A 27,447-nucleotide genomic window follows, 5' to 3' on the forward strand; every position below is an offset into this window, starting at 1 on the left:
AAGAAGCTTAACTGGCGTGGCACGCCGGTGTATACTTTGCCTAAGTATTCTGTTCTTAAGTGATGGGTAATAGTGAAGTTTATGATGAGAAATATTATTGTAGAGGCTAAACTATTTTAAATTTGAAAATTCAGACTTTTTACGAACTATATTTTTTCTTTACTACCTAAAAGCCGATTTACAAAATCTTCATAAATTTCTCAACTCGGTTACAAAGTTCTAGAAAAATCGGGCGTATGACCTATGTTTTGGATACGGAGTGCGTAAGGTCCAAAATTCATACAGGTGTTATCGGTAACTTTTATGAAATTTACTTACCACTGATTTATACTTACCAAAGACAAGTTATGCAGTGGTTGCCCATTGATAGCAAGTAGCTGATCACCGGCCGTGAGAGCGCCACTGCGGTGGGCAACTGACCCCGGCTTGATATCTGATATCACCATCGGTTCCTCGTTGCTTAAGAGCTTTTGCTTACAACCTGAATTATGGAAATACATTTAGTATCTCTACGTAATTTGGTGTTACGATTGTTCGTAATTTGTTTACAATTTCATCTTGTCTCTTTGCCAAAGTTTTTGTATTTTTGGAGTCGGGATTTTGGTGAAACAATCGTCAAGTACTTTGTTTCGAAATGGGTAATTAGTGTAAAAACTATTTTTATGAAAATCTACGAATTTTCTGGTTTCAAGATTTTAGACGGAATTTGTTGTTATTGGTAGGAAACTAAAAATTTGGACTTCATATAATGTGTTAAAAGCTGTTGATTTAGGTGACAGTAGCTACCGTACTGACTGTTTCTGTCTTAAAGGAACATTTTCCATGTTACTAGGTTTTGGTAGGATATTTATAGGAGAGACACAAAAACTAAGCTTTCCAATTAATTTTTAAGGACAACAACGTAATTTTAATACAAATACACAACTTAGCTACATACAAAATAATTCAATAACCAATTATTTTACGATATGTAATACAAAAGCTATAAGGAGTAAAATAATTACCTGTTATTGTAACACCAAGACCAGCAGATGTTTTGGCTAATTTGACATTGAATACTCCACTCGATGCCTCTATGGTATTAGTCATAGTGAATTCAACATTCAGAGTTAAGTACTTTGGATTATGAGAATCGTTTCTTCTCTGAAGTATCTCATTAGCTACGTCCATGGTGAGATTCTCGTGGCCATTGATAGACATCACTCGGTCTCTTATTTGAAGGCAACCAGACCTGGAAACAAGTATACTCGTTTAATTATTTTCTCTATTGCAAGTAGGCTATTTCCTATTATCTGCGTTGTGAGGACGTGACTACAACATTCAAATTAAAGATGATGATAATTACCTCACATCATCATGATCAAATTATTACTGTGCCAGGTAACGAATCTTAAAAATTAAAATGGAGTTTGGTGGATCTTAATGCTTTCTTTGCACAAACATCATAAGAAAGTAAGAATCTCTACGACGTTTTCTTGATCGTTAAACAAAATGGTAATTATGTCCTAGTGCATATAACTTCAAAAAACTTAAGGTTGTCGTAATCCAAACCTGCACTCCTAGTGTGAAATTATAATAAAGAGTTTTTAAACTTACCGAAAAGCTGGTGATTGTGTCGCAAGGTGCGAGATGACCAGAGCCCCGTTGTCTTCGAGGACAGCCAGCCCGCTGCTCTGCCCGGGAGGCACCTCCAGCTGCATGCTCAGCGACTCCGTCCGACACACCGCCATGTTCATGTAGTTTTGTTGGGTATCTGATATAAAATAATAACAGATTTTTTTCTTTCTCTATAATATAGGATTAACAGACTAGCGTGCAACCCGCCTGATAATAAGTGGCTACTGCCGCCCATGGACATCTGTAATCAATCCCAGATAGGATCCCTACCTGAGGTCGGTCACAAATGCGCCGCAATCTACGTTGAAACGCCTCGGAAAAGCATGTCTCCCTTACACGCTTTGCATTGCTCAACACTACTGTTAATAGGCAGAAATAGGTAATGACTGATTCAAATAAGTCTACTATCAAAGGTGATAGAATTCCCAGGGGTTCGACTCCCGCAGCACCACCGCCACAATATAACCAATAACAGCAGTTAGACGCTGCTATATTGTGGTTTAAAGGGTTTTAAGGGGAGACACACTTTTTCAAGGCATATCAGCTTAGTCCTTAGGGGTAGCGGTGATCTGTTGTCAACATCGGATAGGAGTGTAATCTAATTTGGGATTGGTTACAGATGTTCACAGGTGGCAGTCGCCACTTACATAAAATAAATATACATTAAATACGCCCTTTTGGTCCACATTTTATCTTTTTATTAGGTTAACTGATTGCAAATACGAGTATCATTAGCTCGAGTAATCCACAATGTTTTACACCGTTTAATAAGAAATTCATTAATCTCCCGCGCAAACATTACGTGTCGTTTGAATTTTATTTAATTAATTAAAAGGTTGTTTGATGTACATCAAACATTACTGTTTGTTTGTTTTCACACACATTACATTGTTTTCAATTAAATTTGGCCCTGATTAAATCAAACATTTTTATTTTCATGGTTATGTGCGCAATACAAAAAGTAGTAGATTCTCAAAATAAGAAAACCATAACTTTACAAAGTTTACTAAGACTAATTTTAATCATTTTAAAATTAGGTTTCTAAACTTGCTACTTAAATGATATCCCAACACGGATTTGCACGGGCTCCCGTAATGTCCGTTGTACATACATATAACATTTTACATTACATGTATGTATTATATTTACGAATGTTACGTTACCTACGTTATCCTAAATCCTATTACAGTGTAAACATTTTGCTCAAATTTAATATTGTTTGGATCCTAAACTATTGTGCCCGAGAATTAATGAGAACACAATAGTCCTAAACAAATATTGGCGTCCGAAGCGAAGCCTCATTTGTAGACGGACAAAAAATATAAGACCGTAGTTGAAATCAAGGGGCCTATTCTGTACGCACTTGCGCAATTTCGTGCGAACATTCGCGAATGTAGTAGATAAACTACACAAGATAAACAATATTAGTGATGACACTTAAAATGTACTATGCATTTTCTGTAAGTTTCATCGGATAAACATTACTGGACACAGTTTTTCCTTCAAAGTAAGAAACATTTTGATCATTTCGCGAAATGTGGTTTAGTAGATTTCACATACTTTTGAGAGCTTAAACTGTCATCCAATTAATTTCCCCACAATATTTGACTCTACCGTTAATACATGTGATAATTAATATCTACGCGCATAATTTAAAAAGCGTACATTAGGAAGGCCAAATTTTACACTATTCCATTACCAATTTTTATCGGTTTATATTTGTTTTTCGAACCTTTCAAATATACGTTTAGAATAGACCTTCAGGCACAAATGGTCGATTCTCCTTAGACATTTTCTTAGACGTTTCTTGGATCGATTGTCGAAAAATCTCCTAAATTATTCATCTTTATTTTACTTGCGTTCATTTTTCAGTTTATTCAATTTGTCGGGAAACTAATAAGATTTAGACATTCCTAACGAAGCACCCAGGTTATTACGATGAGTAGTCTCAAAATGGCCTTCAGTCCTAGGTATCGATTTTAAATTCATTATTATTTAAACTATTAATTGAACGCTTTCTACACTCACAGTCCCACACTACGATTCCCTTTATCGTGGGTGTTATGGACACACAGAGATAAATACATAAACACCCAGACCCAGAAACAGAAACCTAAATTCATCATTTAGAAATCTGTCTGGCCGGGGATTGAACCCGGGACCCTCTGCGCGTCAGACCGGTATGGTGACCGCTCCGCCACGTGGGTCGTCATTATTAAAGTAATAAATAAAATTAAACTAAGCTTAGGTATACTTTAAGACTATGGTTCAATTATACTTTTATATGGCGTTTTAAACTACAGCTTTCAGAATAAAAAACATGTCTGAGAAAAGATTATATCCATCGTATCGTATTAATGGTGTAAATAAAAGTGTGAAAATGTATTTTAAGTCAATCCTTTAGCTATTTATTTAAAACATCAGTGAAGGCGTTTAAAAGATTCATTGGAAGTTCCAATTGATGAATTTTTAAGCCTTTTAAGTTTACTCTTAAACCTTTTAAGATAAAAGGTTTCACAATTATCGGTAAAAGGTTTTTATCATTTATAAATAAGTGCGACAATATTAATTTCTTTTGAATAAATGAGTTCAGAAATATAGCTTTCTCATGAGAGAAACATGAGAATTGGAGGATGTTGGAGGATTTGAAGCTTTTGTCATATACTTTAATTAGTTCTATGTCGACGTATATTTCTGAAATCGGTTAAAATATTAATACTTATATTAACGTTTAATAACACCTTCTACACTAATAGCCTCGTACTGGGATTTTTCTGTGTTGTGGATGTCATGAACGCACACGAAGACGAGTACAAAAACACCCAGACCCAGAATAGAAATCTTTTATCAGTTAGTCTTTCTTTATATTTGTCTACCGTGGATAGAACCCGGAAACTTTTGCACGCCAGACCGGTATTATTATAGTGTTCGCTACGTCACGCGGGTTGTCAATATAAGATGTAGAGAATTGGGAACCAGTACCCTCACCATGAGTTTTTACGTTTTGACAAATATGACTGTTTTGATATTTGTTTACGTATTACCATACCCATACAAATTCCAATCAGCGCCCCTAGCGGATTGTATCAGAACTATAGTGTCAGTTACGTAACATTAAGTGTCTAAATTGACAAAATGGCGTTTTATGTTTTGTCTCCCTTTTTTGCGAACATGTGAGGCAGATAAAAAGACTTGAGCACTTACTTATTGTTACGTATACTATCAGTCTACTAAGCAAACGGAACAGAATAATGGATTAAGTAAACGTAACGTAAAATTGTGGGATGAACGAAAACTCATGGTAAGGGTACAGTAGGCATTATACAATAGCTTTAACACCAATTTACTAACCGTACTCATCTTGTAATCCTAGTTTAGGCATCGAGCTCTGCCTGTAGTTCCTTTGTCTATGTTTCTTGGGGTTCAGTGTCGATGTCCCCGATATTGAGTTCTCTGTAACAAAAGAAATAATAAACCTAATATTCCGGTATTTGTGGAAGATAATACGATTCTTCTGAACATCCTGCCTTTTCCTGAGTACAATAATACGTAAAAAAATACTTTGAAGTCAAGATATGAAAGAAATCATTTATACTTGATATCATTAATAATTGGTATAATTTTTATGATTGATTTATTTCGAAACGAAGACTTTTAATTACTATAAAATATCTCTTGACAATTATATCCGACAAAAATATATAGGAACCATAATAAGGCGATTTTAAAATGTAATATTGTTAACTGAAAAGAGTAGATATAAGTAAATTAAATATAACAATATTTTATATATTTTTTTTTTGTGTCACAATCATAGTTACCGTACTCCTCTATGCATATTCAGTAGGTCTGAAAATCGGCTACTATCTACTTTTCATACCCCTAAGTGATAAGGGTTGTTCACCCATAACATTTTTTTTATTTATATGGAACACAACGTTTGCCGGGTCAGCTAGTTTTAATGTATAATATTTCACACAGATTGTGTTAAATGTTACATTATTCACAAATACACTGATTTAATTAAATTTACTTTAATTAATACAAAAATAGCTTCTACTCGTATTAATTAAAGCAAAGCGTAGCGTCAAAGCTTCATAACATACTAGTTATTTTTATTGTTTCAATTTTGATTATAATTTATGTCTAGGCATTTTCAAATATCGTTAGAGGTGATACATCAAACTGTATTCAAATCTTAGAATTAATCTGAGCGTGAACAGTAATTAAACATGTTCTCATATATTACAATATTGATAATAACATACGAACATAGGTTAGACATTACGTTGCCAACTTAATATGAAGTGTTTGGTGCGTGATAATTTATGTTTTCTACGCAAACACCTTGTATCCTCATTATTACGTAGGAATCTATGATAGATACACATATTGACACTTAAAGATCGGTCCGCAAATGCAAACGCCTGAATATAATATAGAGTTTGCTAAATATATGTATACGCAGTATAGGATGAGTAGAGCAGTGGTTGAAATTTGGCCTCTCCATCGGCGGCTCCGAGGTCCGAATACTGGGTCTTTTATTACTTTTGACTCTTCAAAGTTACGTGCGTATCAGCAATTATCACTTACTATAACGATGAAAGAAAACATTATAATATAAGCTACAAGCCTCATTGTTTTTTAAAACGTTCTCAGAGGTATGTCAAGTCCACCACATTCGTATTAGACCAGCGCGGTGGATTAAGGTTTCATACCTTCTAATTCTAAGAGGAGACGCATGCCCAGTAGTGGGACAGTAATAGGTTGAAGACGATACATTTTATCATAGCTTTACATAGATCGCTATTATCTACATCCCTAGTATATAATACCAATACTATACTAATATAATCTACTCTCAAATTTCTATTACACAAAAATACCCAATTATACAAGTTACAATAATATAGCCAATACTTCATCGATTAGAAGTTAGCAACTTGTACGAAATTTGGATCATTACGGTGTACCAAATTACTAATACTTGTCGATAAGTCTACCTTCATACGAAACGTACGCAGAACTAAAGCCTTTTGACTGGAACGACCAAAGTTTGACACTAATACGTTTCTGAATAAAAGCGGCCCAAGTTATAAAAAAAAAACGGTAAATTTATTTACACTCTTAGTAGTGGTATAATAATGCGCTTTCGTGAGCAGAGGAAAAAATGTAGTTTGATTCATTTCGAGTTATTACCTATATACGTTAAATTTTACTAACAAAATTTTATATTTTACAAACCTTATTTTGGCGCCGTCTTCACGGTACATAGTACATGCTTACTTTTTGTGAGAAATTTCTGTAAGTTGAAAGCCTTTCTAAGTCCATCAGTTCAAGTTGTGCGTTGTCTGGCAGTTATAGGTAGAGTTTTATTAAGTTAATAACTATTTGAATTTGTAAGTTAGGTTTTGGCATTCGATTCGGATTTAGGTACAATTCAAGCTAAAAACTAAGTTAGAACTCTTTGTGAAAATCTTTCTTTTTCTTTGAAAATATTTAAAAAATGTTTATTCAGCTAAAACTAAAGTATTCTTTATAATCTGCAATACTATAAAACTGTCTCGCACGTTTTTACGCTCGGCAAGACAATAATGGCATGTTACATACACTTACTTTTCTTATTACAAAATTATGCATACTTGCATAATAAATCATGTATGTATGACAACATTATTTCGCTGTCCTCTTATACCTTGAAAAACATTAAACACAGTGCTAAAGTTATTTCTCGTCCACAGGCGCTTCTAGCTCACAGTAATCATTACTTATGTAAGCCTCGCGTATTCAGAAGTTATGTAGTATTTGACTTAATGATTAATACCGCGCGAACATTTTGGTGGCTTGAAATCTTAATTACTTTATTGGGTCGAGGACATAATGTGCTTAGTGATTCACTAAAGGGAATAATTACTGAGTTAATGGGTTTACGAGTATGTATACCTTAAAGAGGTATGATGTGTATACATTTTGGCTGGTTTGTTTAACGAATTAAGAACTTCATTTTAATTTTCTAAGTCTGAAAACAAGATTTTTCTGCACATTTTGGGCATTTGTTTTTTTACTCGTCACATTCATTAAAAATATATTTGACAAACTATGTAAGTACAACTTTGACGGGTGAATTATTATGACATCGTCCATGTGCACGCTGGTCAAGTGCAAATTGTCAGAAAACACACCTTTTAATTTTTTAAAGAACTTTCCGACGTATGGGTTTCCTGACGATGTTTGTCTTCATCGTTCAATCAAATGATAATTAATTCATAATACACACAAAAGTTTGAAAAATCAGAAGTGGCCTGGACTTGAACCTTGGGCCACGGATTAAGAGACCGATATTCTACCATTATAACTAAATAACTGCTCAACAACGAACACTCACCTCTTGTAAACCTTCCACCGTGAGCCAGCACATGCCGCGGCGCCACATGCAGCCTCGTGAAGCCAGCTTCACAGTTCTCCAAGTAGCACATCACTTCCTCAGCAGTGTAACTGCTCCCGTCTATCACGTGATCGTCGAAAGCTAAGAGCTGGTCTCCAGGATGAAGGGCACCGCATCTACAAGATTTTCAAATTTATAAATTGCTAGGAATAGCTGCATTACATAACTTACTAATAATTTTATTCTCCATTCTACTCTGTCACCTGGCTGTCACCAATATTTTTACATTTATAAATATTTTTAAAACTTTAATAAAATATTATTATAAAATAATGAAAATGCATGAAACTGAATATTAATAATAAACAATAAATATTTCGTATTAATTATTGTATAATGACTATTGAAATTTTCAGTAAACAAAAATGCAATTGTCGCTCTTTGTAATCTTTAGTAAGCACGTATATTAAAAAATTAAAAACAATTACCAAACAGGTTTGTCTCGTTTGTGTACACAATAATCGTTATTCTCTTAGAAAATAATTAATCTGTAGATACAATAGATAATAGAATTGAAATCACAACACGACCCGAGCACTAAAATAACAATTATAATTTAGAAATTTACTTTACGAATACAATACACGAATGAATAGTAATTAGAGACGTTTTGCTTAATTCGCTAGAAGCCTGCAAAAGCTTACAAGAGATGGATGCTCCTTCGTAGAAAATAAACAACGCCCCAATCAAGGACTGAACTCAGTTTGCAAATAGATACTGTTTTATAGTGAGTTAAATAATACGAGTTTTTTTCTTTTTACCACGCCTTTATTAACTTGGGTTGTATCTATGTATGTATATTGTGTATGTATATTGTGTTTCTGTATGTAACGGGATCTTTGAACTCGATTTTTACCCACATTGAACGGTCCGATTAATTTAAAATTTTAAACAATTGTCAAGAACCGATGACTTTACACGATTTTAATAATTTTATCCCTTTCTCTTCATAAGGGTCGTCAGAAATCAGGATTAACGATTTTAGCGTGGTTTTTAGTTTTTAAACTATTAACATTATTATAAAATTGATGTAGCATATGAACGTGTAGTCTGATGCTGAGTGGACAAAGTGGACATTTGTACTGAAACCCAAATAGGAATAAATTTCTGCCCAATTTCTGCTATTACGTAATTCTATTATCCCTAAGTTGGCCCGAAAGTGTAAATGATATTCTCTTAAAAAACTTCACTCCATCGCAAGAAGATGTTGATATGGGAGAAATATGTTTTATTGTGATAATTTGTGATAATAACAATCGATTTGCGGTAGTGGATCTCATAGGGCTAGTGATGGATAGAAACTTAAGTGGGAACATTTTTCCCATAATTAAAAAGGTCTGTCGTCCTAGAAATGATTAATAAAATTTCTACCTTGAGAAGAGAAAAAAATGAATGGATGATAAATCATGACACACCAGTTACTAATTCCACTAGTTATTTAATTTTCGATTTTAAAGTAGACAACTAAGGTTTACCTGTCACTAATACTGGCCGGGAGTATGCTGTCGATGTAAATAGCGTTGCAGTTGCCAACCCGCTGGTACGTGTCAGATCCTGAGCTGTACACGTCATCGTATCGCTGGTTGCTGAGGAACAAGCCCAGATCCTCGTTGCAAGGCCTCTCAATCTCGATCAGCAAGGGGCCCGTCGCCAGCTTCACTGACTCCATGATGGACACGTCGTACTCGATAGTGAGGCTCGTCACTTGCGGACAGTTTTGGAGTATCTGGTGCACTTCGGATAACGTCTTGTTGGTTAGGGATATCTGTGGAAGATATTTTGGTGAGATTATGTTTTTTTTTATTTTTATTAGGTACTAAACGCTTTTAGGGCGCTAAATTGCGTGGATTAAATGATTATTTTTAATCACAGCTGCCTTGAAGGAGAAATGGCCCAAAAAATACTTCGGTCTTTTGATATTTTTAAAATCTGAAAACAGTAGTATGAATTGTCGATACAGAGAAGGTTGATTGCGGCAGAATCACTTTTTGGTTATACTGTAATCGGAAATAGCGAATGAACTTCAAAACATGGGTAGTTATTTTAAAAGTTTTGCCAAACGTGCGCTGGAAGTTTCACTAAAATTATTTCTTTTGCAGATATTAGTGGAAAAAATCTTATATACTTCGTTGTTGTGTTAAATTAATGCTGTAGTTTTCTTGAGACGGTGTAAATGGCTATTACAGTCTCATCTCCAAAGAAGCCTAAAGAATTATAACTTCGAAGTTTACCCTTTGTGGAAATTAATGAAACTTTCAACCTAATAATGTAATTTTCTCAACACCATCTCTATGAACTGAGCGCTATGAGCCATTAGTGGAATGATTAATAACTTAGCTAAGTAACAACTAACATCTTACATTAGACATAAATCCGTTTCAGGCATTATAACAGTAATTTATAATTAGCGATGATAATTAGTGGGCTCCAGAAATAATATTATCACGAGCCCGTCAGACTTGGATATATTGTAAGGTAAGAATTCATATTATTATGTAAGTCAACAATGATTTATTATTAAGCAGTAAAATTATGTGGAATAACATTTACACATGAAATAAATAACAACCTTATACAGGTTGGTAGAATATTGCTGTCTACAATTATATGACGCGACCATCTTAGGTGACCATCTTAGGTTACTCAGGTGTGATAACGCCTCTGTGGTCGACTTTATGTTTAACCCCCCATTCTATGTTATCTGGTAGACCATCTGTCGCATTTAGTTCTTCTTTATCTGTGATTAAGCTTCGGGGAGACGTCATTGTTATTTGTTGTTGATTTCCATCAACACCGGTAGCCAATGTACCTGCTGCGGTGGTGCCTACAGCAATATCGTGTGCCACCACTCAGCTTACAGCTAATGTAACCTGACGCCAAGGTTATATGTACCCCACGATACTACTCTTCTAGTCCCCGGTCGATCGTGGTCGACTACATCTTCTTATTTGGATAGGAGATTCAAGAGTAACAAAGGTGTATTGAATCTCCTATGCGTTCTTTACGTACATTTATCTATAAAGAACGCATGATAACAAATGAGATCTACTTACATGATCAACTTTAAGGAGCCTGTCCCCAGGTTTGATCCTCGAAGTGTTATACGCCGCGCCTCCAGGTCGGACATGAGTGACTACTAGGGGCTGAGCGTCCAGGGACCGGCTATTGAGAACCAGGTCAGCACTTGGTGCCGAGTTCTCTGGTAGGCCACCCCGAATGGTTACGCCTAAGGAACCGTTGATCTTCTCAACGGGAACTTCTGCGAGCTTCGTAGTAATGTAGAGCGAGTTTTGGGAGGCTGGAAAAGTAGAATTGGTTGAGTATTTTTTAAGAATAAAGTTTTTACTCTTAAAAATTTATTTTCCTCGATCCTTTCTTAGTGTTATCAAAATTTGATATTTCTAGATCTGTCAAATTTTATTCTCTTCTTATAATTCTATTGAATTGTTTCCACAAAACTGAAAAGTCTAACTTTTTCAACTACAGTCAACTAAAGTTTCTAAAAGTTACTTTTGAAATGTTAACCGAGATTTTTCTTTTTTCAAAACTTGTTTCATACTAACTACAGTCAATTTAAACATACATAAAAGGCACATGACACAAAAAGCTGCACGAGAATATTATTCAGTGACACACGAACATTTTTTGCAAACAAAACATCTAAAACGAGTACAACAAACATACTAAGTTGAGCCGACAAAATATATAGCAGTTTTGCTTTAATTTCTGAACTTTGCCGCTTACTGTTGACTCGTGTCCGTGGTTAGTAGCGCCAACTTTTTAATAGGACGACGGGTTTTAAACTCTTTTCTCTTTTAAATGATAAGCTATAAAGCTCCTGTTTGTTTGTGACGGGACAAAGCTAAAGCGGTATATGTAAGTACATTTAGTTTAAGCGTTGTTATGGTTAAAAATTACCAGAGCATTAGTTTCTATATATAGTACAGAAGGAAGTAATAATGTCGTTTTTGAAAACGGGATTTTTATTCCGGAAACAGAAGACTACACTCGGGTTACGTTCATTATTAATATTGTGCTTTTGTATGTATATTGTATATGTACCTATATTTGTACAATTGTACATATATGATAAAAAAAATACTACTAAGTATTAAAAAAACCAAGCGAATAAAAATTGTGAATAATCTATCAATAGAATAATCAAACATCCGAAAAATTGAAATGTTCGACTATTTTCGGGATTTTAAAATAACTGCAATTCTCTCAGTTTAAATAGCTTTTGTCCATTATCAAAGCAAATATCCCAATTTTTTATTATTCTATCAGTTCATAGGAACTAATTTTGAACATGATATTTTCCTGCATAGATAATGCTATTATATCTATGCAAAGGAAGAAATATTGAGGGGGAGAGGGAGGTAGAACAGAGGCGAAGGGGAAAAAACATGCTTCGAAAGTTCTCACTTCGTTCTCACATACTAGAATATAGGATTCTTCTTTAAATATATTCCAGCTTCGTCCTCAAAAGTAGAGATCCTGAGGTCGGCCACAGATGCGCCATCTGTGGCCGACCTCAGGTAGGAATCTAGTCCTATCTGGGGTTAATTACAGATGTCCATGGGCGACAGTAGCCTCTTACTTTTAGGTGGACTGCATGCTCGTCTGCTACTCCCATAAAAACACCGAACCGACATTAAGTACACAACTCACCATAATTAGGCATATAGTACTCCACTTCCAACGACGCCCGTTCCTCGACATTGTCGAGTAACCTGAGCACCTCGTCGTTGGTGAGCCGCGCCGTGGAGATCCCGTTCACGCTGCATATCCTGTCCCCGGGGGCCAGGCGGTCCGCCTCGTGCGCCACGGAGTCCTTCGTGAAGCCGATTATGGACGGGACCACGCCTGGCTCTGAACGACCTGGGGAGATAGTGGATTATTAGAATACATGATATTTGGTGTCATTGCTTATGTTCTACTGGGGTTGCATGATTAGGGGAGACCTGGAGTGTATGCGGGTGCTGAATAGTGTTTAACCTTTGTTATATGTTTTCTACCTATGAGGCGTGAAACAAGATGACTGTTATCCAATAGCATTTGGGGCCGACAACCTAAGTCATTAAAGCGTGCTTGAAATTTAACCACTCATGTCACCTATGTCTAATCAATCCTTTATATTATTGGAGTTCTACCTACGTTGCTTGTGTGTCTAATGTCCTATGTAACTTTGAGGGCATTTGTGGAAGAAGTTGAAGGGTGTGGAAAAGCGAAACAAGAGGTGTTCCCTTACTTAGTCTTCAAGACTAACATCAAATCAGTGACTAATCCCATGGACGACAGTGACCATTTACTCAGATAGCCTATATGATCGCTACTACTTCAATTTCATAATAGTCCTTCACATCGCCTTTATAACAATAATATTTAATTATATTACGTGTCAATTATACGAATGTTTGTCTACCATTCACCATATTGAATTTTACGAGCAGACTACAAAATTACAGTCGGTGCAAATTAATTAAAGTACGGGCACATATTGTCGAATTTCACGCTCGTTGTACTGCCGTGTTTACAGCTTAATTGTCTGTCTGTATCGATACATAGGTACAGGGTGTTAAAAGTTACGCATTGACATATGTATAGATAGGTCGATTTCTAACTCAATAATTAGAAAGAGCATTTTTATGTTATAAATGTGGTGAACAATAATATTTAGACATTAAACACCATACCGGTCTGACGCGCAGCATCCCGGGCTCAATCCTCGGTCAGACAGATATCTAAATGATGAATTTAGGTTTCTGTTTCTGGGTATTATAGTATGGGTGTATTTGTCTTTGTTGATTTTTTTTCGCTGTGTCGCGATTGTCAGTTCCCGCTGCGATGGTGTGCCAAAGATATGGATTTTTTCTGACCTACGGCTACTACGTAATCACGGCGGATATGTAATGTGAGTTTCAAAAAACACCAAATCGCGTCCGCGCCGGAGGCGGACGAAAAACGCTTCACGAGTGCTCATAAAAATTGCAAACCTAATGACATTTACGTCCTTTGATCAGATTGTTAATAAATTATTACAAACGCAACAGACAGAAGATAATGTCATAATCTGAAGGGTAGTTTTCAGTACATTACCAGCAGGTTAATTATCCCATTAATCGCAATCATTGACACAGGCGGCGGCAGTTAAATTTAACTGCTAGACAACAAACGATTATGTTTGTCATAATGTCGAACAATTAATTAATCATTGCGAATTATCGCACGTTTTGTTTATTTTAAATGTTATTTTGAAATTAAATTGGAAAATGGTTGTTTTGTGATTGGCGTTCGGAAACAGGTACAATGAACAGAGTTCGGCCAGACCTTTGATTTAAGTACCACATGATAAGGCTAATTAGGGTGGGCGTGGCTCTCTATAAGATCTATTTAAATATTATGCTGGTAATAAGAGTAATTTTGATAAGTATTCCAATAGTGTGGGAAGTTTGAATAAACTTTCACGTGAGGAAGTTTTGCAATATTTTCTCTTGTTTTGAGAATAGTGTCAAGACTTGCTTCAATATAGTCCACAAAGGAATCTTTTGGACCGGCCTTACATATCATCTGCTTTTAAGATAAGTCACAAATATTAACAAACATAGCTATAAACAGGATCTAGATTAGTCTATAATATGTCTTCATTTATTTATTTATACGTCACAAATCCTAAAAATATCCTAAAACGCCAAACACCGTAAAATGTGAAGAAATTTACCCATATTTATTGAACACAACACAAAAGTTCCTATACCCTTCCTTACAACGAGCACAATCAATAATTCTATAGGGTTTAATATATTGCATTGGGGTGTGAATAGATCGGTTAGCGGGGGTGGGTGGCATAATGGGTAAGATTTAGCATAGACGACGCAGATGTGCGTGTCATTTGGAAATTAAATAACAATATCCGACAATCTAGTTCTATTTATTTTATACTGATCGTTCAATGTATCAACAGATGTCGAAAAATTACAGATTTACAGAATAAAGCAATTAATCCTTTGTATTTATTTTATACACACGCACTAAACCGTAGTAGTATCAAAAATTCGATGGAGTACAAATTAGGGCTAATCCATGATTTAAGTATGTATTGTCGGACAATATTATTTTTGGTGTCTAAATAATAGACTTTGTAGTGACATAATTCTACACTTGCGCGGGAAATCCACCTGATAATTGCATACCTGACAGTTCTGAAAAAAAAGTCCTTAAAAATTTGAAGACTATCACTTCGTAGCCAGCTTATGCCTATTGTTTAAGCCTCTCATTATGATTGCCAAGCAATGGGATAGAATTGAATAATGTTATATATCTGTCTTCTTCACTCATTAAGAAGAATGAAAGAGGTAAGCTGATCATTGTTAAATTTCATTTCATCTGTGCGTACCCATGAGTCTTGATAAGGGTACACCGTTTAGCGAGCGCATCACACATTCATGTTTTTATTAAAACAAACACCCTTCCTTATTCGGATGAGCGTCGCGAACCGGGATCTTATGAATAATTCGGGAATGGTACGTACTTTGCGGATAAAAATAAAAGGACGCTTAGAATAATTTCGAGTTACGGGTAAATAGATGCGTGAAATTTTGGACCGTTTACCCCGAAATGGGGTGAAAAGGGCGGTGAGTTTTTGAGAGGGAAATGAGAAATACGTTTTAGATTGTGCGAATATAAACGCATTTTGCATACATAAAGGTTTTTATGATGTAGGTGTAGACATTCATAAATAAAAGTGTATACATCTCATTTCATAATTTGGATTTTTGTGTCGTTAGAAATCAAATCTGAGTGCATACTGGCAAGGTGCATACCTTGCCCAAAATTTTATTAAAATATTTATGCAAATATAGACCAATACAATACATTATTGGTGTATATTTTTAAATAGCAGTCCACCAGATAGTGTGTGGACATTGTTGACATCTGTGATCAACTCCATATAGAACATGGATTCTACTTGAAGTCGATGTGTAAACGAAGCTTGAACCGATGCTTTGTCACTCTTTAGGACTCAGATTTAGGATTCAGGTCTCTTTCACCGAAACGCAAGAATTTCACGCTAAAAATGTGTGTGGTGGTAGCACCTCCAGGGTCGAATCAGACCTTTTGAACTTGTCTCACTAAGATAAAACATGTCATTAAACATCGATGTAGTGGTAATTCTAATGAGAATGAGTTGTCAAACGCTGCCGTTTGGTGTGTGTCCAAAGTCGTTAGCGCCGTGATTACAAGCTTGTTGGGCGCGGTACAACAGTTTGCTGGTTGGAACAAGCCGTGTCGCATGTAATGGCAATAGCTGTTTCTATATTGCTTTTTAAGCTATACCTATATAATAAAAAATAATACTGAATAATGTTATTCAAGAATATCTAATATATTCTATATTTTGTTTGGAAGTCAATAAACTATTACCAATTAGCAAGGTGTTTTGTCACAGAGAAAAATGACGAAATAAATTTCCATACATATCATTTACAAGAGTACGAGTCTTCTCTCGCAGGTTTTAACTAATAATGATTAAGACCATAAGCTCCTATAATAATTAAGGGCGGATTGATCGGGCGTTTGAAGTATTTTTAAAGAATTATTAGACATGTAGGTTTACTCAGATATTTTTCTTCACATTCAAGCAAGCGATAATTATTAATATTAATAATTGATTCGATAATAAATAGTTACCAAATTGTCCTCTATTAACAAAATGTTAATGATTGAGCATTCATATTGTAATGGGTGATATTAACCTCAAATTGGCTATCGATGTCAGTGGAATGCTATTGACATAGTTTAATGGTAATGGGATATTCGCTGCAAATATAATAATGTTAGCTATAAATAAATTACGAGCTGTAGTACTAAAAAGGTACCACCGCCATGTATTCATAGCCTGAAACAGTTCTAGTGCTACGGTAGAAGGTATTTATGGCTATCATCGTAATACTTAGGAGAAGAAAGCTATCTATATTTGGCTTGAGATATAACCCCGTTCCATATGAATCTGGTTACATATTATAATGTCCCGAGGTGGCAATGGATTGCATACTCATGTGCTACTTTAGTCTTATAAAATCGTAAAATTATTTATAAAGAAGATATCTGCAAAAGGAGGATAGGTACCTAACACACATGAGAGATAACCTGAATGAAATCATCTAATTGATTGATATGAAATGGTCTAATAGAGCCACGTCTAAGAAATAGTTTTCCAATGTTACGCATTATTCATATGCTTATGTAATCCACGCCAGATAAGATAAAATTCCTACCTGAGTATGGCTACATATGCATTACTACCCCAGAGGACTTAATATGAATTTTAATTTATTTCACAATGAATGAACAAATAAATGTATAATTGAATAAATGAGAGAACGAATAAATATGAAATTTAATGGATTTTAATAAACGTAACACTATTAATGTATATAAACGTAACACTATTATTTTATCTTTCGTTTTCCCGAAATACAATTAAAATAGGAATGTCTCGTTAGACACTTTAAACATTGTCACAGCGCCTTAGCGCGTTGCATTATTCATTAAATTTGCATTTCAAGAAAGGTCTCGAATTACATCCCAAGTTGCAATTTACTTAATAAACTGTAAATTATGTGTATTGTTTTCAGTTATTAATTTATCACTTTAATGTGATGAACGAGATGTTAAATCTATTTTATATATATTTTATTTATCTTTATAGGTTAATTCCGGAGACCTCTGCATGGGGTACGTAAAATCTACTAATCCGATCAATCAGCATGGTAACATATGGGCATTTATTTCATTTTCTAACACGTTGTATCTAAAGCGTTAAAAACAATGAGATAAGGATAGAGTAAATATTAATTACACAACTGATTTACAAAGTTTTTATGAGGCTTGGTCGGTGCCCGTTAGAGGCTCTCATCTTTTCCATACGTTGTAGGTCAAATTATGCTCGCAAGGGTAATTATATAGACTTAGTGCGGACAGTTTGGACTGCAAGATGTGCCAATAGATGAGGCATACACGGTTAAATGCTTTCTATTTTGGATCGAACCAGGAACCCTGTGTACGTCAGACCGGTATTGTAATCACTCCGTCACGCGGGTCGTCAAATTTAGTACATACATACAATATACATACACACGCTTGAAACATGTTCCCCCGCAGTCACGTAAAAATATGGTTGAATTCTCCTTTAGTTGATCTATCGGGTCGCTGACACTTATAATTGATGTATAGGTATCTCATATGCTGTTTCATACATAAAAACCGCATACATCAATGACATGTCTCGTTTCACATGTTAATTCGTCTGCGATTTGAATTCGATGCTGGATCCCCGTTTGTTGTGCAAATGCGTCTGATTGGTTCCAAGGCGTATCAATGTCCTTTGTCTGCTCTAATCAGATGAGCAACTAGAGTCTAGATCAGAGGTTCTCAAAGTTATTTAGTATATCACGTAATATAATAAATAATTAGTAATGTGAATAACAATTAAGGTAATGATACGCATGCCGAGTATTGTACTTAATTTTAACTTTAAATAAGTAAATTCTTTTGAGAAAAAACATTTTTAAACCGAAACGGAATTATTTTCTAGAGTCCCTAAAGTTCAACGATGTTTTACAGTATCTCTTTCCGAAATAAGTCTGCGAATAATGTCTCATTTCTGACTAAAAAAGAGACCAAGTAAATCGCCGATCTCTACATTTGGTCTATTTAGTTAAACATAAATCAACAATAGACCCAAAACCGCGTCAATGCCCTGTGATATTCCTTGGATCTTTATTGCCCCCTATAGGCTTCTAGATCCAAGAGGGCGCGTTATTAATACTTTGATAAATACTGGCGTTGCTCTTAGGCAGAAATGTCTTCTATTACCTACGCAAGGTGTAGTGCGTGATAGCGTTTAATGTGATAATATAGTTCTTTGTTTATTTTTATCCGATTTACTAAGAAAAAGAGCTCTCCATTCGTCACGTACTTTTAGGTACGTATATTTTATAGTATTTTAATGTGTTATGTGACATGAGAGTAGAGTAGAATCAAAAGTGAAATGTCGTTGAAGCTAATATGAAACGCATCGTACTTTTTAAAATTCGTAATGGAAAAGGTTTCTTTAATAAAAGTGTACCTGAATAAAACTTTTCTTTTTATACGGACTACCCCAAAACACTTAAAACACTTAGAGCGACTTTTAACAATTCACATTCACATTGTTTTCTAGCTTCTCGGGTTCTGAGTGGCTCTTTGAATTAAAGACACGCGTTATTCGAAATGACTATTCGAATAAAAAAAAGACTTTTTACAACAGAATCTGAAGATTTTTTAAATGTAAAGTTTTTGATATTTGACAGTTTGTACAGGTGAACAGTAAAGAGGTTACACGTAATAATTTATCAGAATTTAAATTTGGGACTTAAACTTAAGACAATTGTTGTAACACTTAAGAAGTAACTTAAGCACAATTCTAAACTTAAAGGCTCTAACTAGTTCAATTGGCTCTTAATATACACATAGATTTATTTAAAGAAACTATTTCTAACCTTCATCTCCCATTAATTGTCATAAAAAAGTTTAATCATCGTTAAGATAATGCCAGTAAACTAATCCTTGAGATAGCCAAACTTTTTTGTATTACAGAGTACTCAAATATTGGAATCTTCAGACTTATAATGTGTTGTCAACATTTGAGCCCACAATAAGCAGACTATATATGTGAGTCCGCCGTACAGCATTTGTTTTTCAATAAAGCCTAAAAACTTTAACTTTTATACAGGTTCTATTTCAAGAGATTGAGGCACTTAAAAGTCGCTCCGTTCACAATTCACATTGTGAACGCAGATCACTTGGAAGACTGCGACTTTAAGTGGCTCTTTGAATTAAAGATATCGCACGTTCCTTGACGCTACGCCTCTCTGTGGCTCGTATTGGTAAAGATGTTTGCGAACAATGTTAAAGCTTTTACTTCTAAAGTTTCTATTATTCTATGTTTGTTACAAACAAACATGTTTTGGTATTACTTACTCATTATTATATTCTGATATTGTGTAGGTTTTATTATGACTATTTTATATAGGTATTAATGTAAGTTTCAATATACATTTCGTTCCATATAAAGTTGTTTTAATATAAATTTCGTTAACGTCTGAATGTACACGTGACCTATTTATTTTTGAAAATGAAATTAATAATTATATTATCATTATAATATTGTACAAAATGTTTCAATTAAGAATGTGTTCCAGAGATGAAAATTGTGAATAATTATGTTATGCATTTAAACTTTATAAATAAATTATACATGAAAACATTTAAAATAAATGAATATCGTGAACGAGTGTCGAGTATTGGAAATCAACAATTAACATAAAATACCTCTGTAACCAGGTTCATTTTGTTTCTAAAAGTAGGAAATTTTTTCAGTATCTTGCATAACATGAAATAGAATAGAAAATACGGCAAAATAAATTAGAAGAGAGATATAAAAAATGACGTACATTTCTATCGCTTTAATAACAATTAGCACAGCATTGTTGCTCCTACATACGATAACTTAAGCACTGCCGTATGATTCAGTAGGTACATTACGGTAACAAATGTGCGGTGAGGCGGCAGCGCACGAGCCGTGCAACCTGACGAGCCAATCTATCGTGCTGTGCACTGAAGAGCGATGAGCATCGCTATCGCTCTTTCGACCTAGGAGCAAACGGGCAGACCACTTGATGTTAAGTAGCTAGAGCTCGAGCATTTGTTTTTAACCAACTTCAAAAAGGAGGTGGTTATCAATTCGGCCGGTATTCTTTTTTTATGTATGTACACGAATTACTCCGCCGTTAGTGGACCGATTTTAATAATTATTTTTTTATTGTGTAGAGACAAGCTGGAAGTTGGTCTCATTTAAATATGGTTAGGATCCATCAATGGGTTCTGGAGAAAATGAGGGGAACTCCTCCACCCATGTAAATATAACAGCCATAACTTCGCCGTTTATGAAACTATTTTAATGCCTTTAATTTCGTGTGTGGACAATTGTTACAAGTTGGTCCCATTTAAATATGATGAGGATCAGAGTGGGTTCTGGAGACAAAATATGTAACTCCTCAACCGATGGGAATAATTGAATTGTGTTTGAAGATATTTGGTGTAGGTACTAATGAAATTGCAAAGCCAGTTCATCATTGACTATTTAGTTAGGTTAGGTTGGAACATATAAGACAATATAAAACTAAGCGAGCTGCGAGCGGGCGGTTTCAATCAATGTAAATTCAGATCTTACCTTAACATATGATCACGTCTACATAATTTTATATTGTATTAATATAAATGTTATTATGTCATCACTAAAAAGGGTGAAAAAAAATTTTTCACAAAAAATACAACCGACTTCTATGTCACTACAAACTAAAAAATAATTCAAATAAATGTTGGTTTAGTACATATCTCTGAAGTCAGCGCTCATATTAGACACGCTGTTTACATCGTTATCCAACGAAATATATTGACCCATCAACCATCAACGGGTTTGTAAGCCTTTTTCTTGTCCCGCGTGACAAGAAAAAGGCTAACAAACCTATTCGCACACATTTCATATGTTACTCTATTATGATACGACAAGTGCCTATTTCCGTAAGTCCATATTTCCGTCACCCACTCGCATATTTCAATATTTCATAGACCCGCGTGTTAAGTAAAATGCATTTACGCTTAATCGCACTCACTTCAGTAGTTCCTCCGTTGTGATACAGCAAGTGCCTTAAGTCCTAATGGCCGTATTTTCGTCACCCACTCTCTTATTTCAATATTTCCCTCACAAAGCGGGACTAGGATCAGAATTTCTATTCCCCGCCATTTTCGTTTTATATGATTTCTTTGAGAGCTCTTCAATGATGCGTAAAATAGCTTTCTTGTATTTAGACGTAAAAAGGCAAATGATTAATCCTTTTGTGAGATGGTATTTCAGGGGGTGGAGGGGTGGTTGAAATATGTTTTTGCAACCTTCTATTAGACTTACATTGTTTTTCGATTTCATATTGCTTATACATTTTTTTTATCTCCTTGTAAGGTTTTAAGGCGATAGAACTCTTTGTGGTTCGACTTTGGGGTTATAAACCAAACCTATTTACAGCTATGACATCTATTACCTATTTTCATCACGTACTTTACACCTATTTGTGCTTAATAAAGGCAGTTAATCGCTATGCAGGTTTGAAGGATGGACTTCGTTGTCATGCATAATTATACCTTGGTTCTCAGGGTAGCAACGACTCTGTGGAAAATCTTAAGAATACCTTCAATCCTAACTTGGGTTGTTTACTGATGTCCATGGACAGCAGTAACTACATGGTACATGGATATGACCTAAGTCCTTCTCAGTCTCAAAGGAAGGTATCCGGGCCCATCAGTTGAACAGTAGTGGGTCGATAATGAGTAATCTCTACTTTGCATACACGTATTCTAAGTACGGGGCTTAATGACCAGTAAGACCATGGAATACTTTATTAGTCGCGTTCCAAAACAAACACGGTACAGTCAATTTTAAACAACTTTATTCCTCCTTCCTATTTTAGTTCAAAATATTTGTTTGTGTCCATAACTAACAATTCAGTAGTGCATAACTTTGGGTAAAAATATTCTAAAATCCAACAGTAATAAAAACCGAATGCATGCGTTTCAAATTGGAACCAACAAGCGATATAAATCCTCTCGAAATCATTTCAGCTAGCGTAGCAAATAGCGAAGCCTAAAAATATCGCGGATTTTCATCTAACAAATCTAGTAAAGAGGAAATAATAAAAACCTTGGATGCTCTACATTTAAATAGCTGAGCGTGACGTCACAGTATTGGATCGGATAGTAACGAACATGCATGCGAGCCAGGGCTGGCGCTTTGGGAAATCTAGTGCATAGAAATAAATTGAATTGTTTTTTGTGTGTTTGAGAAAAACGCTCGTTTTAATAAATAAGTATTTTTATCTCTAATTTTTAATGTCTATTTGAGATTTACTTTCTAAATTGGGGTGTGCTGTTTGCTGATGAGGTGTACATTTTTGAAAATTTATCTTTGAAAATAGATGTCAGGACTTTATCAGTGTTTCCACTAGTTTATAATTTTTATGGGAGTTCGGAGCATTTCGACGGACACATTAAATCTTCGGTCATGGTTGTTATCATTGAATAGGTGTAGTTAGTATTCACGAGTTGGTCACAGATGCACGGCAACGGCCATTTACCATCAAGTGGACATGCTGGTTTCCTACTTCAATATTATAAAAACAAAACAACATATTATACGTTATAATATTTACGGAGACATTTACAATATTAAACATCTTTAATATATCGTTTAATTTATAATAGCGAGATTGCACAACCCTACCACACTCGTTATAGATAAGCGCTAGGCTTGAAGTCGACAGTCGCTATATTACGCAAATGTAGAGCTTGTAATGCATGCATATTGCGTTCCGTTAGAGCGTATGTTGTGCTGGTTAAGGCTTACACTGCAGACTCTAACTTTAATAAATATATTTTTAAATTGTTTATTTGTAATACATATTTTATAATACTTCGTAAGAAGTGGTAGAGACCTATGGAGACGGTATTAACATACTTAATTTGCCTTATACCCGCGGCGTTGGGTTATGAAGGATGTAATGATGCAGAGGTATTCTAATGCAGTTCTCAGGCATAGCATCGCCAACTTAAAGTAGGAATGTAATCCTATTTATTTGGGATCCTATTCGGTCGTGACCGTAGACGGCGGCTACTCACTTACTTAAATTTAATCGTACTTTTGTGGTTTGAGAGGTTACTTTTGAATAGTCAACTGCTGCAATATACGTATGAGGAAGATAAATAAATATATTAATACGTAACGACATGAGCGATGATAGCATTAAAAGAAGACTAAAAATATAATTGACAGGCCGTTACTACTTCAATTACGAAGAAAATACTCTCAAATACTTATTTACTTTGAGTTTATTTCATTTAGTATGCAGCAAAATATGGCCAGAGCGGTGGATTCGCGGATGGCGCGCCTTATCCTTCTCATTCTGAAAGAATATCCGTTTCCAGCTGTGGGAAAGTAATGGTTTGACGACAACGACGCCGCATAAAGAAGTGGGTACTTTAGTGTCAAAATCCGACACTGAAGTACCCACTTCAATATGACTATGACTCAGACAAAGTCGCGGACAAACGCTAGTATCTAACACATCGTATGGTCACGTCCGTCCAATATTGCCGATAAGCCCCAGTGGTCACGTTTTGGTTTGAAAGGTGTTACGATGGGGATGAACGGACGAGTAATATACTATTTTCGCACGTAAGTAATAAGTACTTATACTCGACCCGCTAAATTATTTCCTATTTGATGGTTACACGTCCGAAGTTCCGATTTTTATGGTATATTGTGTGAAACATTGTTTTTTCGTATTTGAAAAATAGTGAAGCTTTTTTACCTGACTGCGGAGGGTAATGTATGTCTCATTCTTGAGCACCTCCTGCAGGCCAAACGGTTTAACGAATTTACTAACTTACTTCCTTAATTCAAAGGTTGGTTTTAGTTGTTATTATTCCAGCCTACAATGGCACTTACAAGTTATTTTATTTTATTTTTTCTACTGAATCGAAACACTAAATTTTATTTTTAATGGACTAATTAATTCACTATAGATTTACTAGATTATTCTATTTCTACTACACACCCTATAAAAAGTGATTCATAAAGTCGTACCCTTTTGAATTTGATGTCGGAAGTCACGTGTGTTTAGTCACGAACACTAAACACTGAGTCACATCGCGTGACGTGTCTGAGTCATGTCGCGTGACACGTCTTAGTGACTCGCGTCACAGTGTGGGATATGTCATCATGCCTACGCAGAGGGTCAGGATTCGACACCTGGCAAATATCATAAATTAAGATTCCTGGTCTGGTTAACGTGTGTAAGTCGTTTTTCTGTTTGTGAATTTTGAAAATTCTAAATATTATCGTTTCACAATATAGTATGAAAAATTAATTATCACTTGCTTTAACGTTGAAGGAAAATATTGTAAGGAAAATTACACGGCTGAAAGTTATTAAAAAAGATAGCTCTGAAAGGTGTGAGAAGTTTAGCAATTCGTATTTAGCCTATGTGTTGGACATAGCCTAAGAAAGTGACACCTGTGATCAGCTGACAGTTGGACAGTTCTACAAGCCTTCTTCCCATTTTTAATTAGGGTCGGCTCTCCTAATCATTTTTCTCCAGAGCTGGCGGTTCTGGATCGTCTTTGGGTCAATATTATAATTCTTAAGGTCGTTATCTATGGTCTTTATCCATGTGAGTCGGGGTCTCCCACGTTTTTTTGGCGCAGACTCAAGTTCGAGAATTTTCCTGGTCAAATGGTCCGCTGGTCTCCTCACTTGAATAATGTGTAAATTAGTGTTATTATCAAATGCCAAAAAAGATATCGTTTGCATTTTTGCCTTTCAGTGACTGAGTCACCCGTCCTCCATTATGGTTATTGCTTGCCGCGGTTTGGATCGACTCGTTTCATTTATGTACTCGCGACACCCCAATTGTGGTGTAGATATTAAATTGCTCCCTCAATTTGCTTCCCTTAACATCACACGCGAACTAATTCATCGTTTTCATATAACTGATATTAATGAATTGGGCCCAGGTAAACTGGTTTTGTCATAAAAAAATCGAGCTCTACTGGAATTTTTTATGTTGTATATCAGATCCAAATATATTCTATCTTGTAATCTAGAATCAATAATGTACATCGTACACACTCACCAAAATTTATTGAAATCAATTTAGCGGTATAATAAACAAATTCAAAAAGTATAAAAATAATTGAACGTAAAGCTAAATGTAGTACCGAATTTTTCAAGGTTTCCCAAATATACTCTGATGGTAACACCGCTAAATTTATTTCTGCGTTAGAACCGTACCTTAGGTACAGGCAGGACTTAGGTAAGAACTTTAGGTAACACTTCAATCCAATTTGCGTTGATCATTGATATCTACAGACGATAGTGACTTACCATTTCCATATGCTACTTACCATTACAATAAATGGTCAATATAATCATACGATACTGAAATTTCGAAAAAAATGCAAATTGATATTCATAAAACCGAAATTTTCCCGCGTTAAACCGCGAATCAACACCATGCATACATGGAACGTTTTATGGAAATTCCCGGCAATTATTCCCGCTTTCCCGACAAACGGTTTACACGTCAACGCTGGATGAATGGAAATCAGGATCGTGTCACAGATTAAAAATCAGTCTCATGTAACAGATTAAAAATGTGTCTCGTATCAAAGCTGAAACCTTACTGTAGGATTTGTTTTAATTCAGAAAATGTAAGGAAAAGAACATGAAAATTTAATGACATAGTCATGTCTAATAAGATTTCTTAACACTTTTTACAAAGTTTTATATAATTTGCTTAGTTCGTGCAGTTAACTCAACAGATTGTGGTAAAGTTCGTTCAGTTTGGAAGACAAATACATAGTCAGCTTAGTGACGTCATTCTAAATCAAATATGGTGGAAGCTACAAGATGACAGAAGAATATTTTTATGCATCTTAGCTTTACTCTTTTTTTTTAAACTTCCTTAATATAAATTTATTTCGTTTTTGTATTTATTTATGTATACAATGTGTTTTATAATGTTGCGCTAACATATATTACCAAAAATTCAGATATAATAATGTATGTCAATCTGTTCAATCAATTCGATTTAGTAAATCAGACTATGAATAAATTCAAACTATTCGTGGACCCTAAGATTAAGTCATGTTAGAATATGTTATTGTCGTATTCATGAATTTGAGTAGGCGTTTATCAGGATTGGTTACAGATTAAGTCAATCAGTTTAGAGGATTCCAATCACAGATGTTGATGTTATTAGGTTATTAACATTATAATAATAGTCAAAGTGTTAGGTATTCATGAAGTATGGAGTATTGCGTTTAACCTCAGATTGTGCAAAACATGAGCAATTAGATGGGTTACCGTTAGTGGCTAAATTTAACGCGGTTCCTTCGTAAGGCATGTTAAAATCTTGATCCTGGTTGTTATCATGTAATAGCAGCAATTAAACCTTATCCGAAGCTTTATGGCGGTATGGGTATTCGAAATCGATGGATTACTAAATCTTACTGATCGTCTACTCATTGATCATCATTCATTCATTCATTCTCATGATCAGCATTGAAGCGCACGGTGACTTCAGGCTTTTCTCAAATTTTCCATGAAAAGTGATCTCCTTGGAAACTGTTCGCAAACAATGACGTTAAATCATCCGAATCTAATGAGGTATCACGGAGTATTTAGTAAACATACATAAAACAAATATAACTGGACGTAGGAGGTAGGTACC

General features: G+C 35.0%; 1 protein-coding gene across 3 annotated transcripts in view; it reads right to left on the reverse strand.

Moving 5' to 3' along the window:
* The window catches only part of Grip (Glutamate receptor interacting protein), a 355,140-nt gene that overhangs the window by 9,125 nt on the left and 318,568 nt on the right, over window positions 1-27,447 (reverse strand). For all 3 annotated transcript variants that reach the window (XM_073084279.1, XM_073084278.1, XM_073084280.1), the window contains 8 exons: window positions 12,734-12,943; window positions 11,116-11,360; window positions 9,538-9,827; window positions 8,003-8,178; window positions 4,969-5,070; window positions 1,597-1,753; window positions 1,005-1,231; window positions 336-481 (listed from right to left, as the gene is read on the reverse strand). In XM_073084279.1, coding sequence (XP_072940380.1) covers window positions 336-481; window positions 1,005-1,231; window positions 1,597-1,753; window positions 4,969-5,070; window positions 8,003-8,178; window positions 9,538-9,827; window positions 11,116-11,360; window positions 12,734-12,943 — 1,553 coding nt within the window. The remainder of the gene's footprint in view (window positions 1-335; window positions 482-1,004; window positions 1,232-1,596; window positions 1,754-4,968; window positions 5,071-8,002; window positions 8,179-9,537; window positions 9,828-11,115; window positions 11,361-12,733; window positions 12,944-27,447) is intronic.

Source organism: Epargyreus clarus, unplaced genomic scaffold, assembly GCF_041222505.1.
Source record: "Epargyreus clarus isolate Ecla_fem2 unplaced genomic scaffold, WU_Ecla_fem_2.2 ptg000021l, whole genome shotgun sequence".
NCBI classification, from domain to species: Eukaryota; Metazoa; Arthropoda; class Insecta; order Lepidoptera; family Hesperiidae; genus Epargyreus; species Epargyreus clarus.